The sequence below is a fragment of the Podarcis cretensis genome (genome assembly GCF_951804945.1).
Source record: "Podarcis cretensis genome assembly, chromosome: 12".
Taxonomy (NCBI): Eukaryota; Metazoa; Chordata; class Lepidosauria; order Squamata; family Lacertidae; genus Podarcis; species Podarcis cretensis.
This window is the reverse complement of record NC_137181.1, coordinates 2795716-2814499: the sequence shown is the minus strand read 5'-3', so window position 1 is coordinate 2814499 and position 18784 is coordinate 2795716. Positions and strand designations below refer to the sequence as shown.

The 18784-nt window shown below is 44.3% G+C and overlaps 1 protein-coding gene across 2 annotated transcripts in view; it reads right to left on the bottom strand.

The window, feature by feature from the left end:
• SMARCC1 (SWI/SNF related BAF chromatin remodeling complex subunit C1) overlaps window positions 1–18784 on the bottom strand; it is a 111235-nt gene that overhangs the window by 82334 nt on the left and 10117 nt on the right. For both annotated transcript variants that reach the window (XM_079996411.1, XM_079996410.1), the window contains exons 5-8: window positions 16568–16660; window positions 9797–9866; window positions 2477–2546; window positions 1208–1283 (exon numbers count right to left, since the gene is read on the bottom strand). In XM_079996411.1, the coding sequence (XP_079852537.1) occupies window positions 1208–1283; window positions 2477–2546; window positions 9797–9866; window positions 16568–16660 (309 nt within the window). The remainder of the gene's footprint in view (window positions 1–1207; window positions 1284–2476; window positions 2547–9796; window positions 9867–16567; window positions 16661–18784) is intronic.

The following is an 18784-nucleotide window of genomic DNA, read 5'->3' as shown; positions in this document are numbered from 1 at the left end:
CACACAAGTACAGCAATTATCTGAAAAGAAGCAGTTCTATTGAAACAATTTCCTTATTTTTCTCTCTCAACGAATGAAAACAGCCTCCACTCACAACTACTGCACACAGGCCTCTAATCATTCTGAAAGCAGAAATAAGGCTGCCAGTGTTGTACTGCCTCTTAAGTTCAACAGACTCCAGAAATTACAAACCTTGTCATCATTAGCATGAACTCCAAGTCTTTAATCAAACAGACCTCCTTTGCCCTAACAAGTTCTCATTTCCAGCACTAGGGCTTTTTAATGAAAAATTGGCCCTTAATAACAAAAAGCCCTTGCAATACAATAACAAACATTTAATCTGGTTAATGAAATAGTTTACGAAGGACCATTTCTGTGCTGTGGTAATGGGATAACCTGTGCTAGGAGCTGAAGTCCAGGCAAACCCCTCCTGCCTTACTTTGGGGGCTTATCTCTGCCAGGAGAGATAAGAGCCACCCACTGCATTGCTTAAATAAATAAAAAATTCTCATTTAATTTTTAAACAATTTGCAGCATTGAAGAGCTCAATTCTAAACAGTTTCTTTCTGCAATTTCAATATATTTATTTCATGAAATTTACATATAGCTCAATTGTAAAAAAAATAAAAACACCTCAAAGCAGTTTACATGTGTTTTTATTATTTTATAATGTAGTCTTAAAATATTGGTTTTGGGTTTTTTTTATACAGTGGTACCTCGGGTTAAGTACTTAATTCGTTCCAGAGGTCCATTCTTAACCTGAAACTGTTCTTAACCTGAAGAACCACTTTAGCTAATGGGGCCTCCTGCTGCTGTTGCGCCGCCACTGCACGATTTCTGTTCTCATCCTGAAGCAAAGTTCTTAACCCGAGGCACTATTTCTGGGTTAGCGGAGTCTGAAACCTGAAGCGTCTGTAACCCGAGGTACCACTGTACTATTTGTACACCACTTGAAGTGTTTATGTTTTTAAGGAACACCTTAGTAAGTAAATAAATAAAGGGAGCTTTTCCTGCTGCCATGGGAAGAATTATTTTGATTTAGTAAGACAAGTGCTTTGTCTATTGATATTCTAGACTTACTGCTTGCCCTCTTTTGTACTTTGCATGTGTGAAACAACACGCTGCATTCTTTCAAATACCATTTCCCTCTGGGAACGGAAGGCCGTGAAATTACGTCAGCGCAATTTAGGGAAGAGCACACACTCACCTTCCACGGCTTCTCTGGAATCGGAGGGTCTTCGATTTCGGCATCTATATCAGTAGCATGAACCCAAGTGTCATAGCTATAAAGGAAATTCAAAAGCAACAATGTGAACTCATCCCTCAGGTAGTTTCATTAAGGTAGCAGTGCCATAATAAAAGCATCCAGTGATTTTGCATCACATTCATTGTGAAAGGAAGGAAGGGAGGGAGGGAGGGAGGGAGGGAGGGAGGAAGGAAGGAAGGAAGACATGGTATGCTGAAGCTGGGAAAATGTGTTGAAAGAAGTGTAATGAAATAGCAGATCTGGTGGCAAAACATATATTTGGGCAAGGCAGTAGACAACAGCAGCTGAGCAAAAGGAGCCCTCAGCTACTATTTCAATGGAACAGCTGCTCAACACCTTAAAGAGCCCAGCAATTATTTATTTCTACAAGAATTATGCCACTTAATATAATCTAATCCGATTAAAAGAAAAACAACACAACACAAGTCAACATTTCCTAAAAACTATTAATAAAAACATGATAAAAACAAAGCAATTGCAAGGCAAAGGCTGCAACAGTTGACCCAAAATAACATGTGTGTTTATGAAAGGATGTGGACAGTATAACAGATGGCAGTTTCCAGCCAGTTATGAGGAAGGAATATATTATGGATTTTTGGTGTGGGTTACGTGTTTCTCACCTTATCTGCTTCTCTCAGCAGAAGATGGTATAGACATAACGTCAAACATCACATGCAAATCCAAAGATGTGGTTTGTTGTACTGCCTGAACTAACAATCACGGGGGACAAAACTATGGATTGCAAACAGCCATCAAAACAGGATCTGAACCACAGTCTGAAGACAGCCTGCATAGGATGGTTAAGGAAAATGGTAGTTTGTTATGTTGGACTGCACTGAGGGGCTGCTGTTTGGGAGAGCATCTATGAATTATAAAGGAAGGTAAGGGGAAAGGAAACCACAAAAACTGGAGTTTGCCTGTCTATTTGGAAGGGAAAATATGGTTTGGAGTCTATCCTACGGTTAGGGAAAGCCATGGTTTGGTGTTACTTCTGAACCAATTCTGTATTATCAAGGTGAGGATATTTCATGTATCTAATGATGAATGGTCTTTTATAGGGGTCACAACAGCAGTGCTCTTGGACAAACATCCGTGCAGCCACCCACCTTGAATTTTAAATGGTAGGCACAGAATGTATCCCTCCCACCAGATAAGCAAGGGGCAATATTTTTGCAAAATGGGTGCTGGCACTTCAATCCTTGTCATTACCTGTCTGGGTAATAGCCCCAGTGCACAAGAACTTGCTTGTCTTTCTTCATTACAGGTCTTAGCCATTCTTCTGCAAAAGGGAAAAATAAAATGCCATTAGGGTCAGAAAGTGATCCAGTTTTAACACCATTCTAGTTTCACAAGCTTGAAAACATTCACTTTTGTCATCACAAAAGGAAGAGTTCACAAGAGTCTGGGTTGGAGATTCATTTTCCTTTTTTTTTTATAAGATATTTATTGAAATTTTCCAGAATAATACATTATAAAACAACAAAAAAGAAACAACAAAAATACAATAAATAAATAAATAAATAAATAAATAAATAAATACAACTAAAAAACACATAAAATTTCCCTTTACCTATTTTCTTTTAACTTATTTTCTGGACCTCCTCATACCTCCCTTTCTTATATTCCAATTCAAATTATAAATTCAGCAAATCCTCACCATTAGTTTTTACTTAATTCAAAACCTTATTTTCCATATCTCTTAAAACATTACAGCTGGAAACCACTTAATTTCTGTCCAACATCATTCTAACATTCATTAATTTTACAATATTTCTGCAAATAGTCTTTAAACTTCTTCCATGGAGATTCATTTTCTTAATGGAATGTCCATCTACAAAGGGCTCACAACTAAGAAGCAAAGATTGGCTCAGTTCTCAGTATCTGGGTAAGAGCTTTGTCAGCGTGGAGTAAGGAGAAAAGCAGTAGTACAGAACAGAATAGGAGGTACATTTAGTGATTACAGCGGAACCTCTGGTTACGAACTTGATTCGTTACGGAGGTCTGTTCTTATCCTAAAACTGTTCTTAACATGAGGCGCCATTATCGAAAGTGAGTCTCCCGCTGTGCGCGTGTGCGCCCACCCGCATCCCGGAGCAAAGTTCGCATCCCGGAGCAACTACTTTCGGGTTAGCGCAGCTCGTTGCCCGACGCGTGAGCAACGAGATGCGTTCGTATCCAGAGGTACTACTGTATTTTTATTTCCAGCATTTATACACTGCCAAACAGCAGTGTTTGCCTGTAAACAACAAAGTGTAAAACAGGAACAGATGATGACATCCATATAGCAAAGTTCACAGCAACACCAAAAATTTCCCACTTCTTAAAACTCCAAACACATATAAAGAAGAAGAGGAGGAGGAGTTTGGATTTGATATCCCGCCTTTCACTCCCTTTAAGGAGTCTCAAAGCGGCTAACATTCTCCTTTCCCTTCCTCCCCCACAACAAACACTCTGTGAGGTGAGTGGGGCTGAGAGACTTCAGAGAAGTGTGACTGGCCCAAGGTCACCCAGCAGCTGCATGTGGAGGAGCGGAGACTCAAACCCGGTTCCCCAGATTACGAGACTACTGCTCTTAACCACTACACCACACTGGCTCTCGACTTAGGGCATTTTCATGACTTTTCCATCTTTTAGTGATTTCCTAACACAGGTGCCAGGCAAGTCTCTCTGGGCACGGCATTCCATAACCAGGGTGCCATCACTGAAAAGGTCTTCTCTAGCTGTACCCACTGCATCACATTTGGCAGGGGCATCCAAAGGAGGGCTTAGAGGCTTTCGGTTCCGGTCTGCCTTAATGGAGGCAGCCCCCACAACAGTGGGAGAGCATAGGCGATGGAAAAACAAGAAAAGAGGGTAAATCATTCTGGAAATTCCCCCCCAAGGGATGGGGAGAATGGGCTTCATGCGCAGTCCATCTCAGTACATGAAATGCAGGGGTCAGTGAGGCGCTGAGTGCAAAAGCACCTCGCCTGGAGAAAACCCTCCAACGCCACCATTAAGAAGCAGAGATTCTCCTGTTAATTAGAGCTTAATTGGACTAAAGTACAGGTGCGTGCTAGAAGAGATGAGATCACAAACTGCGGAACAAAACTAACTGCAAGGACTTTAAGGTTTGAACTTGAGATAAGACTTTATTTGGTGCAAAAGACGGTTGGGGGGGGAGGGGAGACTATGATTTCTTTATTTAAAGTTTTCTTCTCTACATTTAAGATTCGGCAACCCTCCTCTGAATGTTAGTTCAGATTATATTTGTACAAGCAAGGATGGAAGAAATTGGATTATAAATATGGAATATAATAACATCAAATTGAACTGTGTGTGTAAAAAAGAAAAGAAAAAGGGAAGCAAACTATTTTGAAAAAGGTTTACAGCGGAAACTTAGAACTGACTATTCCCCATCCTTTATTATCTATGAAGTAAACTGAACAATGTTACGAGGAATTTAATTTGGTAACACCTCAGTTCCCACTGTATAGGATAGCTGGCTGGGACTGATGGGAGTTGTAGTTCAAAACACCTGGAGGGCACTGGGTTGGCAAAGGCCACTTTATTCTTGTTGCAGCCCTGGAGCAAAGGCTTTGGTCCTCAAAAGGTCCCTGTGGATTTCATTACTCCAGTGAAACTATTAAATCTGAGCCCTATCTATTTACCATTAAAATTTCTAGAAGTTGGAGACTGTATACATGTTGCTTTTGCAGTGATGAGGGTTGCCACTAATGGTGCATCTCAACACTTCATCTCCACTCCTTCATCTGGAAAACTTACTCAGCAAGTTACTAACTAGATTTTAATTGCACTTGAGAAACGTTTTATTCTGGTTGTTCTACGGAGTTTTCACAATGTTAGCCGATTTGAGGTTCCTGAAGGAACATAAAATGTAAATAAATAAGTTTGCTCCATCATTTCAAGGTCACGGGAGTTTAACATTAGTAAATGATACTCTGTAGATTTTGAGTATTGTTCCTTTGTGCAGCTTTGTATTTGGCAGATTGTCTTGAGTAGAGCATTTAAATGCCGCGACTCAGTGATAATCATACATTTCGCAAACAATTCTTAAACCTGCCTTTAACCAAAATAAGTCAGCATCTTGTAGCTCAAACCTATTTCATGCAAATGGAGGAAACTGAACGTGCACAGCTTTACTTGGCCAATGTTATTTTGACAACCATCTTGCAACCAACGCGTGGCAGAGGCCGGGATGCTGTGGGGAAGCAGAGATAACTGAGGCTCAGGCTGGCTGGGGGCTGAGTGACAGGTCATGGAGAGTTCAGAGAGAGGAAAGACAGTCGCCGCAGGCAGCCAGCTTCCAAAAGTGTAACACAATTCTTGGCATAATTCCTCCCTCTCTTGTTCCCTCCTGCCCCCCACCCTGGACTTTCTCAGGCCGAGAACCAGGGCAAAAGCAGCATTCGCACACAGAGCAGCTTCTGCTCCCCACATTTGCTCCCTTCATTATGACCTCTGAACATCCTGCCAAACACTATTCCTACCCTCCCCCTTTGTCTTTCTTTTTTGTAATCTGCACTCAGCCCAGCTCAAAAGGATCGTGCTTTCTTCCAGATAAAGGAAGCGGAGCACAGCTTTCAAGTGATACTTCATTCCCAGAAAGAGGAAATGCTATTTTTGAAGTGAGAAATCCTATCCTCCCCGGAGGGCGGAGCGGGCTGACACGGCAGAATTTCAAGGCCGAGCAGATCTCACAGGAGTCTAGACCGCTGCTTGAGTGTGCTTGTCATTGGGAAGCTGCACCAGCAGAGAAGCTCCTCTGCTAAAAGACTTAGAAAAATGTAAGCTCTTTTACAAACACCCCACGTTAGCACAGATTTGGCATGCAAATCTATTCTATTCCTTCCCACAAGCAGCAGTTGGATGCCACCAACTTGAATGGCTTCGACAGAGGATTAGACCAATCCATGTGGAGCGACTCTGTCAATGGCTACTAGCCAGAATTAAGATGTTCTCCCAACATGGTCAGAGGCAGTGCTCCTCTGAATACCAGCTTTTGGGAAGCGAAAGTGGGAAGAGAGCTGTTGAGCTCAGGGCAACTGGTTGGCCACTGAAGAGAGAATACTGGGCCTGATCCAGTAGATTACAGTGGTGCCCCGCAAGACGAACGCCTCGCAAGACGGAAAACCCGCTAGACGAAAGGGTTTTCCGTTTTGGAGGCGCTTCGCAAAACGAATTTCCCTATGGGCTTGCTTCGCAAGACGAAAATGTCTTGCGAGTTCCTGCGGGGGTTTTTTCCTCCCCCCCCCCTTTTTCTAAGCCGCTAAGCCACTTATCAGCTGATCCACTAAGCCGCTAAAAGCCGCTAAGCCGCTAATAGCGCTAATCCACTAAGCCGTCAATGTAAACCGCTAGACGAAGAGACTCGCAGAACGGATTAATTTCGTCTTGCGAGGCACCACTGTATTTTTACATTCTTCACTCATTTTAAGAAGGTGTCAGTAAGGTGGTGTCAGACGCATGACTCTCCTTCGCCAGTGTTCAACTGGATTGTTTTCGTTTTAGAGCCAAAACTCTAATTCATGGGTAGGCAAACTAAGGCCCCTGCGGGAGCCGGATCCAGCCCAATTGCCTTCTAAATCTGGCCCGCGGATGGTCCAGGAATCAGCATGTTTTTACATGAGTAGAATGTGTCCTTTTATTTAAAATGCATCTCTGGGTTATTTGTGGGGCATAGGAATTTGTTCACCCCCCCCCCCCAATATAGTCCGGGCCCCCCAGAAGGTCTGAGGGACATTGGACCGGCCCCCTGCTGAAAAAGTTTGCTGACCCCTGCTCTAGTTGGTTAGTGATTCTTGCCTCCCTGTTTTTATTCTGGCTTGTTTTTATAATTATTATACAGTGGTGCCCCGCAAGACGAATGCCTCGCTAGACGAAAAACTCGCTAGACGAAAGAGTTTTCCATTTTTTGAGGTGCTTCGCAAGACAAATTTCCCTATGGGCTTGCTTCGCAAGACGAAACGTCTTGCGAGTTCTTGCGAGTTTGTTTCCTTTTTCTTAAAGCCGCTAAGCCGCTAATAGCCGTGCTTCGCAAGATGAAAAAACCGCAAGACAAAGAGACTCGCGGAACGGATTAATTTTCGTCTTGCGAGGCACCACTGTATATTGTTATCATAAGTATTGCATTTTTAGCCACTGCTGGTCTATGACTGTAATAAACTGATTGATTGATTAAGGATCAGGGCAGCTCAATTGGTGGAGCATGAGACTCTTAAATCTCAGGGTCTTGGGTTTGAGCTCCACGTGCGGCAAAATATTCCTGGATTGCAGGGGTTTGGACTAGATGACGCTTGCGATCCCTTCCAACTCTACAATTCTATTATTTTAAGAAGAGGGTCATCCCCCCCCCAAAAAAAAGATGACTAGGAAAAAAAATGTTGACAGCAATGGGGAAAAATACATCAATACAGAGAACGCTGCCCAGAGCAACCAAGAATATCCAAAAGCAGGGTATAGGAGAATAGCAAGTTTCCCCTTTCCACACGGAGTGGGATGAAGAGAGAAAAGAACCTCTTCCCTTCCAATGCAAATATGTTCAGTCAAAAATACTCGGTGACCCACATAAGGACAACAGTGTAAACAAGCAGGCACGTGTTCATACATGCTTTTTTCACGATGCCATTACAGCAGCTCTGCTTTGCCCTTATGCAGAAGGAAAAGATGGATGGACCAGAACAAAAGGCTACTAGCACAAGAGGCTACTTTAGGGTAGCACCTGAATTTTACTCAATTTTTTCCAACAGCTAAATAAAAATGACTCGCTGCACCCTTTAAACAATCTCAGATTCAATACAACGCAGCAGGAAACACATCACAATGAATTAAGCACACAGGAAAATTCAACAGACACCACTAGAATGCACAACACACACAGCACGGATGATGAAGCCACTGTGTGCTCAAAGATCCGCACAGATGAATGCTGCCATCTAGTGTTGCTCCGAAACAGATTGGGATCGGTTCAGGGGATTGGAGTGGTGGTGGTTAGAATAACCCCATTGTCATAGAATTATAAGAGTTCGAAGGGGCCTTGAGGACCCCCTACTATGCAGAAATATACAGCTGCCCCATCCAGGGATTTAACCTGCAAGCGTGGTGACATTATCACCACACACTAACCAACTGAGCTATCCATGGATAGATTATGGAAAGACATGGTGCTCTTCATTGGTGATTCTGATGCCTGGGAATTGAGGAAGGCTTGCTCTTAATGGACTTGCTTTTGATAGCTTACCATTCATGGTTTGCTCAAACAAACAAACAAACAAACAAACCACAATCTGAGTTTGTACAACACAACCTGCAATGCTGTTGTGTTTCTGCCACATTTGCAAAGCAGCAGTGGGATGTTCTGAAGCAAGCTGTGGTTCAAAACGAAACGGTGGCTTAGAATGACACACAAACCAGCTCACAATATGCAAGGCTCAGAACATCTAATGGGATTTCTCGTGCTAATTATTAGTTGGAAAGGTGCTGCTCTGTGAATAGATACTTAAGTGATTCCACCCCCTTCTCCCTTATGGCCTTTTTTTCCTGACACCTCCTCTCAGATCAGTAAAGGGACCCTGACCATTAGGTCCAGTCACGGACAACTCTGGGGTTGCGGCGCTCATCTCGCTTTATTGGCCAAGGGAGCCAGCATACAGCTTCCGGGCCATGTGGCCAGCATGACTAAGCCGCTTCTGGCGAACCAGAGCAGCGCACAGAAATGCCATTTACCTTCCCGCCGGAGCGGTACCTATTTATCTACTTGCACTTTGACATGCTTTTGAACTGCTAGGTGGGCAGGAGCAGGGACTGAGCAACGGGAGCTCACCCCGTCGCGGGGATTCGAACCTCCGACCTTCTGATCGGCAAGCCCTAGGCTCTATGATTTAACCCACAGCGCCACCCGCATCCCTCTCACATCAGTAATGTGCACCAAACAAACCCATCTTTACTGTGAGACCCCACACCTTGCTTCTCATCCTAAATTGAAACAAAGCCTATGTACATCTAATCACATTTGCTTAGATTCATTCTGCTTACCTTTGACATTTCTCTACACCAATATAATCTCCTCTACTGTCAAAATTAAAATACCCTACCCTGTGTGGGGCAGGGCATTGTATTATCCACCTGTATTCATTTGTATTGTGGGCACTGAGAGCGTAAATGAAGTTATATACAAACCTCAGTACCCTGAAACCTATTAAGATATTTCTCTGTGGTATCCCAGGTAATGCTCAAAAACCATTTCCCCCATTCTAAGGTCTGTAAACTGAATGAAAAAAGCTATGTTGATCAAACTATCCATTAGATTTCAGACATATCTCATTCCACTCTTTATAATGCATAAATAATTGGTGCTTTCCACTCTCCAGAACACCTCCTTAGTATTTTTTTTCGAAATCTACTTTTTTTTAATCACAAAACTGATGGGATTGATACAAAATATTTCATTTACTTAGAATACTTCTATATCAGCTTTTTGGTCCAAAGACTCTTGAGGTGAGTAGTAAGAAATGAATGAATGAATTTTACCTTCATCCAATGAGGTAGGAACTGGATAAATATGGTGGGTGGCTTTAGACTTCTCATCTGTGACTGTGCCCTAGGAAAGAACAAAAACAGGTATTGCATCAGAAATATGTTAAGGAATAAATGCATAAAGAATCACCTTCCTTTCCCAGCACCATGCCATATTTGCAGCCTGGATATAACATGACACTAGATGGCATTGGAGTAGTGATCTATAGGCCCCATTTCCTCAAATGGACTCTGGGCGTAGTAAGAGCACACCCATTTTGGTTTCTTACCAAGGAAAACCCCTGAAAAATTCCAGCCGTTAGTGCAAGTGAAGTAGTCTAAATTGCTTCCTCTTTCTTTCGAGATACAGGAGAGTCGTCTATTAATTGAAATAAACTACAAGCATCACCCAGCACTGATCCCACCATGAATCTGGACATTAGATTTCTTATACACTAGTTTATACATAAATTGTTTTGTAAGCATCATCATTTGCAATTCAGTTTTCCTACCCCTTTTAAATGCAGATTTGTTTTAGAAGCTATAGGCAAATGTTTTCATTACTTGGGGTTTTTTTTACTAAGTTGCTATCCCCTCCAACTATCATTGGAAACAAAAGACTCCTGCCTGGTGGGTTCTTTTTCAGCGGACTCTTATAATTATTATATCATGTCATCAATATATAATAAATATAAACCAACTGCATTCTATTAGTATCATTTAAATCAACTTGACCTGACGTTGTTTTGAGCGATGTGGAAACCTTGTGTCTTGCATGTTGTTCTTTCTATACTTAATCAATAAACTGTTTCTTATATTTAATAAAATTTAAGAGCATATTTTCTACCTCTGCCAGGGCCCATTTTAGTGAATGCCATAATTTTAGATTAAGTGTGTCAGAATTCAGGCTCGGTCAGAGGTATGTGCCTATCTCTCCAGGCACCGGCTGAATTCCTTTGACCTCCCTCCGGCGACTCCCGGCAGTAAAAACACTCGAGGTCCGTTCCGGCGATTTTCCTCAGGCTGTGAGAAAAACACACCAACTGCTCTCCTCCTCCCTGCTCTCCAGCATATCCCCAGGGAGGGGAATCAGACACAGACAGAAATGTATCTTACATTCTTTTATTCCTGTCTTTACTTCAGTACAGAGAAAACATGTCTGCTCTGTTCAACAAGCAGAGAGAAACTCCAAACTCCACCCATGTACATCCTGTACAGGTCATATGACACACACACTGAGCTAACATCCGGTGCTCAGTACAGAATGGACTGCCCCTTTGTTTCCATGGCAACAGTCACATACATCCTGTCTGGCTTTGCAGCCACAAGCAGCTGACTGAGCTGCTACAGCCTTTGCTTGCTGCTGCATTGCTGCTTTAGAATAACATACTCCCCCTAAAGTATCAATGCGTGCTGCGAGCAAAGCGTCATCCAGAGAAGAAAACAAACAGTTGTTATACTTATAACACTCCCCTGTTGTTTCAGTTCCACCCTTGGAACTACCCGCCACTGGTTTTACCAATGTACCTCTCTGGTTGTGTGACTTCCAAGGAATGAGTGCTTCTGCATTACCTTGGTTAGCAACTCTCTGTTGTGCCTTTGTCTCTGACTCAGACACAGCTTCAATTTGACCTTGGTCGTTTACAACAGCAACACATGCAATAGCTTGGTTGGCAAACTCTTCTGAATACCTCTTGGGTGGTACACCCTTCGTTGCTCTCTCAGACCTACGTAAGAAGTGCTGCTCTTCTCTGCTTTCTGGTTCAGCCTCTGAACTCTCTGAAGAACCAGTACTAAGCTTAATCAGTGGTTCATCCTCCTCTTCTGAGGGTCTAGTCATTGTGTGAGATTTCTTCTCAATGACTGTGACAACTGAGCTGTCTGAGCTATCGCTGTCATCATCAGTACTACTGAACTCAATAAGATCAAACTCATCATCATCATCAGAATCATCATCATCATCATCACCTGTGGGAAATGTGTGAACAATCACTCGCTCCTGTTCAGGAGCACTCTCTAGGAATTTTGTGAGAATCACCTTACCAGATTCAGACAAAATTACTCTGTAGAGACCCTTTTCATAACCCACAAAAATGCCTCTGGCATTCTTTACTCCACCTGGAGCTTCTGTTCTCACATGAGACCCGAAAACCTTGAAATGGGCAACAGAAGGTTTTCTGTGGAACAGTTTCTCAAAAGGAGAACATCCCAAGTCTTTTGAAACCTTTCTCAACCACGTGTAACAATATGACATTAGCGACTCAGCCCAGTACTCATGTGGCAGATGTGAACTAAGCAATTGCGCTTCCATTCCCTTTTGCAATTCTTTGTTCACCCTAACACAGATACATCTCTTCCAAGCTTCTTCGGAAGCTGCAATTTTGTGCCTTATCCCTTTCTTCTTCAGGAACCTCTGGAAATCCTGTAAGAGAAAAATTGGCTTCTCATCTGTGCAAAGACAATCTATGTCAGCATCATGCATATTTTTAACCTTGTCACAAAACTCTTTAAACCTTTCTAAGGCTTCTTTCGGTCTCTCCAAAAGATAAATCCAGACAAAACCTGTAAAAGAATCAACACATATTAGGTAATATTTTGCATTGCCTCTAGATGGTGCTAAAGGACCAATCACATCAGCATACACCCGCTGAAATGCCCTGTCGACCCTCGAGGTGACCTGCTTGGCGTTCTTTTCAGCTACACCTGCAAAAGAAATCAAGTTAGAATCACAAGAATTACATTCCATGTAATCACTTTGATCAAAAGTCAACAAATACAGTCCATCTTTCTCTTTGGCAGAAAGATACAACTCTCCATCTTTGTAGATCTCGCAGTGTTGATCATCATAGGACAGTTTTAGTCCCTTCTTGGCAATCTGCGAAACGCTGAGCAGATTGTACTTCAACTCTGGAACCAAATAAACATTGTTTATAGTCAAGTTCAGACTTTTAAGATACACAGTCCCAATTCCGGTGGCTTCCAGCTCTCGACCGTTGGCTTGTTGTACAACGAAGCTTTGCTTCTTAAATGACGAAAACAAATCCCTGCGATGGGTCATGTGAACCGTCGCTCCCGTGTCTAAAACGAAAGAATTCCCCACTTGTGGTGTGGCTTTTAGGGACATCAAAGCCTTTGCAGGCTTCGCCTGTGACTTGGCATGACTTCTGCCTGACGCCTCAGACTTCGTGGAGCTCCCCTTGGCTCCTTTGTTCTGACGTGGCTTCCCGCAGTACCGCTGAAGATGCCCAGTCTGCCCACAATTGAAACATTGGACAACGTTCAAAGCTACAGCGTCTCCTCCAGTAGCGACAGCAGTGGGGGTGTCTGAACTCCGTTCTTCCCTCCCCCTGTCCTTGACTTCCAGGGCAGCAAGTCTGTCATGTTCGTTCAGGACCACGGCAAAGACCCTGTCCGAAGTCAAATCTTGCGCTGGGAGAGACCCCAGCTGACTGGCAACCGTTTTGTAAGTCTGATTCAGGCTGTTGATCACCATGAAGCAAAACACTTCCTCCTGCAGACGGAAATTGCGTTCCACCATCTGCTGACGCAGAAATTTCATTTCCGTCAGGTGCGCTTGAACATCTCCATCAGGCGCAAGCCTCAGGTTAGTCAGCTTTTCAAAATACAGCAACGCTGAAGAACCTGCATCTCTCTGATGTGTCCTTCTCAGCGTGTCCCAAACATCTTTCGCGTGTTCTAAACCTTGTATATGAACAAGCTGAGAATCTGACACGCACAGAATTATAGCGGTTCTGGCCTTCACATCCTGTGACTCCCAAGCACGCGTTGGTGCTGCAGGGATGGGGTTCTCAATCACCTCAAACAGTCTCTGATTCTGCAGCAAGGCCTTCATCTTAATAGACCAAGATGCATAATTGTCACTGGTCAAGTGGGGTGGAGAAGGCAGGCCTCCCTTCTTGGCATCCATTTTGAGTCCTTGCATTGACTCTCAAACACAAGCCTCTAAAATCCAATAGCTGGCTTGTTTACACTCTGTGCACCTGGCAGCAATAACACTGGCTGCTTGGAAAGTCCCTTTCCAACAGTTCCTTTGCAAGGGCCTAGACTAAACATGAGCTGTTTTTGCCTCTCTGGGCATAGCCCTTATCTTGAAACTGGCCTGCGTTGCTAAGCAACCACATTCCTTTCCTTGGACAGGAAAAACCACAGGAATGTTTGGAATGCAGACTCTTCTCTCTCGGAGCTGTTTTTCCCAAACGTTGCTCCCATGAAGCAGAGAATTAATCAATCTGCATTCACACTCTTAAGCCCGAAAATCTCATACCTGGGCTCCGTAGCTTGGCTTTCAGCTTCTTCTGGTCAGCTTCTAGCTGCAGAGAATCAGCATCCATCTCAGGCTTCTTGGAGAGGGATGAATACAGTCTCCTTGATGCAGACTCCCATGGATCGTAGCAACCGTCAACTGCTACCAATGTCAGAATTCAGGCTCGGTCAGAGGTATGTGCCTATCTCTCCAGGCACCGGCTGAATTCCTTTGACCTCCCTCCGGCGACTCCCGGCAGTAAAAACACTCGAGGTCCGTTCCGGCGATTTTCCTCAGGCTGTGAGAAAAACACACCAACTGCTCTCCTCCTCCCTGCTCTCCAGCATATCCCCAGGGAGGGGAATCAGACACAGACAGAAATGTATCTTACATTCTTTTATTCCTGTCTTTACTTCAGTACAGAGAAAACATGTCTGCTCTGTTCAACAAGCAGAGAGAAACTCCAAACTCCACCCATGTACATCCTGTACAGGTCATATGACACACACACTGAGCTAACATCCGGTGCTCAGTACAGAATGGACTGCCCCTTTGTTTCCATGGCAACAGTCACATACATCCTGTCTGGCTTTGCAGCCACAAGCAGCTGACTGAGCTGCTACAGCCTTTGCTTGCTGCTGCATTGCTGCTTTAGAATAACAAAGTGGACATGCTGCCACCTGCCCTTAATGTTAAGACAACTTAACATTAATACGCTGTAATCCACTGCTGATTTCACAAGCTATATAAACACTAAGCTGCTTTTAGCAAGAAGCACAATATACTTAAGTCTATTCTTAGAGACCATTTTGGCTGTGAGTCCTAGAAGACCTGCTCCCTGCCTTGCAGGCCTTTTCCCACCTGGCTTTCGAGAACGGGACTCTGACTGACCCCAGCTACACAAGCTGAGGCTGCTGAACAGACTCTTGGTCTAGTGTACTGTACTGTGTAAGGATTTTGGGGGGGAGAGGGATGCTGCTGCTGTTGTTATGTATTTTTATTTTAGATCTTAATGGTGTTTGTGGGAATTGTTCCGCTTGGGTGCGTATTTTTTAATGTTCCATTTATTGTTTAGGATGCTTGATGATCATCTTCCAAAGCAACTAGTGTATTCCGAACTTAAAAATGGAAAGCGTAATGCTGGTGGTCAACAAAAGAGGTTTAAAGACGCTCTCAAGGCAAATCTTTAAAAAATGTAGTATAAACACTGACAACTGGGAAACACTGGCCTGTGAGTGCTCCAGTTGGAGAACAGCCTTTACCAAAGGTGTCATGAACTTTGAAGACACTCGAACTCAGGACAAAAGGGAGAAACGTGCCAAGAGGAAGGCACGCTTGGCAAATCCACACCGTGATCAACTCCCGCCCGGAACCAATGTCCCCAGTGTGGAAGGGCGTGTGGATCCGGACGTGTGGATCCAGAATTGGCCTCCACAGTCACTTACGGGCTCATTGTTAAAACCGTGTTTATGGAAGACAATCTTACTCGGCTACGAGTGATCGCCAAGAGGAAGGCTGTTTAGGACTTCTCCTGTTACATTGCAATTACATGTTTTTTCATGTTGTAAGCAGCCTTGAGGATGGTTTGAACTGTGGAAGGGTGGCATACAAAAGAAATTACATATGTATGTATGTACGTATGTATTCTCAGCTTTCCCTTCAACTATTTGGGTGAGAAGTTAATCTCCAATAGGAAAACTAAAGACTGCTGGCATGTTCCCCTCATTTCCTTTTGGAGTGGGGGAGAAGAGGGAGGAAAGAGCCTCTTCCAATTCACACAGCTAATCCCTGGTGTCATTAAGTCAAGGATTGAATCTTGCCATTACGGCAAAAAGCTGACCAGTGCTTGTTCCAGGTTTATGAGGCCAGTGGATAAATATCCCCAGGAGCCCCTTTTCAGCTGTGGAGAAGAGCTGAGGCAGCCACTGCAGTTGAAGTTCCTCCCTAGCTGTTCTCTCAGAGAGGAAGGGCTTAGGAGGAAAGCAGCTTCCACTCTACAGTCCAGAGCAATGTGGACCCCAGGTTGGAAGGTAGCAAATAATGAAGATATTACTAATAGGCACCTCACACCAAGATTGTAGCTTTACAATCTGACTTGTTGCACCTGTGAACATGCCTATGATGCCAAAGAGGTTTTCACAGGGACAAGATACATGTAAAATGGAAATATTACAGTTATATTGAAGGTGAGCAGGAAATACATTTTAGTTACTTGACTGAAGTCTACATCAACAGCTGAAGCAAATCACCATCTCCTTCAGAAAGTTCTATAAGCTAGAGCAGACACGAGGAATCCGTGGCCCTGCAAATGTGGCTGATCTACAACTCCCATAATCCTTGGCCATTGGTCATGCTGTCTGGGGTTGATGGATGTTGGAAGTCCACCAACATCTGGAGGGCCAGTAGTTCGCCAGCCCGGAGATCAGAGTCTGAAATAATTATGTTCCTATGTGCTGAGTCCCTTTGCAATTATGCTAAACAGATCAACATTTGACATGCTAAATGTATGATGTGCCTGATACCTGGTGACGTTTGACAATGTCCTTTAGCTTATTAGCTAACTTCAGTTCAATTTCTGGTACGAGGTAGATGGTTGGTCTGCTCAGACAGTTATTCTGGAAGAGAAAATAAAGGAAAGATCATTTTATTAAAAACAAAAACCAGTAATAAAGAGATTACTGGCACAACTATGGTAATCCATTACAGTGGTACCTCTAGATACGAACGGGATCCGTTCCAGAGGCCAGTTCACATCTAGAGGTAAACATAACTAGCGACGGCATGTCTGCGCGCATCGCTTTTTGTCGCTTCTGCGCATGCGCGCGACGTCATTTTAAGCGTCTGCGCATGCGCAAGCGGAGAAACCCGGAAGTAACGCGCTCCGTTACTTCCGGGTTGCCAAGGAGCGCAACTCGAACGCGCTCAACTCGAAGCATATTTAACCCAAGGTATGACTGTACACGGAACGCAGGTGGCGCTGTGGGTTAAAGCCTCAGCGCCTAGGACTTGCCGATCGAAAGGTCGGCGGTTCGAATCCCTGCGGCGGGGTGCGCTCCCGCTGCTCGATCCCAGCGCCTGCCAACCTAGCAGTTCGAAAGCACCTCCGGGTGCAAGTAGATAAATAGGGACCGCTTACCAGCGGGAAGGTAAACGGCGTTTCCGTGTGCGGCTCTGGCTCTGGCCAGAGCAGCGATGTCACGCTGGCCACGTGACCCGGAAGTGTCTCTGGACAGCGCTGGCCCCTGGCCTCTTAAGTGAGATGGGCGCACAACCCCAGAGTCTGTCAAGACTGGCCCGTACGGGCAGGGGTACCTTTACCTTTACCTATGACTGTACACACAACCTGGAAATGGCGGGAGAGCTGGAGAATCTTCATGGCTTGGAAGGGGTCCCTCCCTGGAGCCCAAAGAGGACATCTGTGAGGGCAGAGGAAGCCCCAAAGAGGTGCAGCTGGCCTTTGTTTAGGCTGCCCAGCCTCTGTGCCAAACAGCTGGTGAGAGTGGTAGCAGCAGTAGCTGCTTTCCCGCACATCCTCCAGCCGACCCCAGAGCTTCCATTCCAGTTGTGAATATTTTTGTATACAGTATTCTTTGTCTAGTGATGCGGGTGGCGCTGTGGGTTAAACCACAGAGCCTAGGACTTGCCAATCAGAAGGTTGGCGGTTCGAATCCCCGCAATGAGGTGAGCTCCCGTTGCTTGGTCCCTGCTCCTGCCAACCTAGCAGTTCAAAAGCACGTCAAAGTGCAAGTAGATAAATAGCTACTGCTCTAGCGGGAAGGTAAACGGCGTTTCTGTGCGCTGCTCTGGTTCGCCAGAAGCGGCTTAGTCATGCTGGCCACATGACCCGGAAGCTGTACGCCGGCTCCCTCGGCCAATAAAGCAAGATGAGCGCCGCAACCCCAGAGTCGGGTCCCTTTACCTTTACCTATTGTCTGGATTGGATACAGTGTGGCAGAGAGGGCATTTAAAGGATGCTCCCCACTTATGCGCACGGGATCTGGAATATTATCTCTGTCTAAGTTTGGTGGAGGACACACCTGCATGCACTATTTGAATAAATACTTCCTGTTTGTAAGTTCTGAATCTCTGCCCAGCTTCACCGGAGAACCTCATGTGGTTCCAGTACGACAAGGAGGAGAAAAACTTCTCCATCTACTTTCCCCACACTGTGCTAGTATTCGGCTGTGGCTCAGTGCACAGAGACACTATTAGCAGCCAAGAGTTCAACTGAGAAACCAAAAGAATCCAAGATCTAGAGCATTAACATGCACCAGGGCTAGTTTATTCCACACTAGGGCTCAGTCCATCACAATTAGTATCTCATTATTCCCACAACCAGGAAAGCAACAGTATCTGCCGTGCCGTGTTTGTTTAGAATTAAATGTATATTTAATTTCAAAATTTATGATAATAGCAAGCTTCCAAAAACAATGCAACATGTTCAACATGTAAGGTGCTTGGGATTTCCTATGTCTGCAGCAGCAGCAGCCGGCTCCTGCATCATGTGTCAAACCATGTATGAAATTGAGGGACTTTTGAAAGGAGTCTCTCATAAGGGATGGGGATCTGCTGTGCCAAGTAAACTTTCCACTAGATGTGATTTATCAAGAGGGAATCCAGAGTGGCTGGGGCAACTCAGTCAGATGGGCGGAATATAAATAATAAAATAATAATAATTATTGTTGTTGTTGTTGATGATGATGATCTCTATGGATCCAAGCCAGTATCTTTTATAAGGC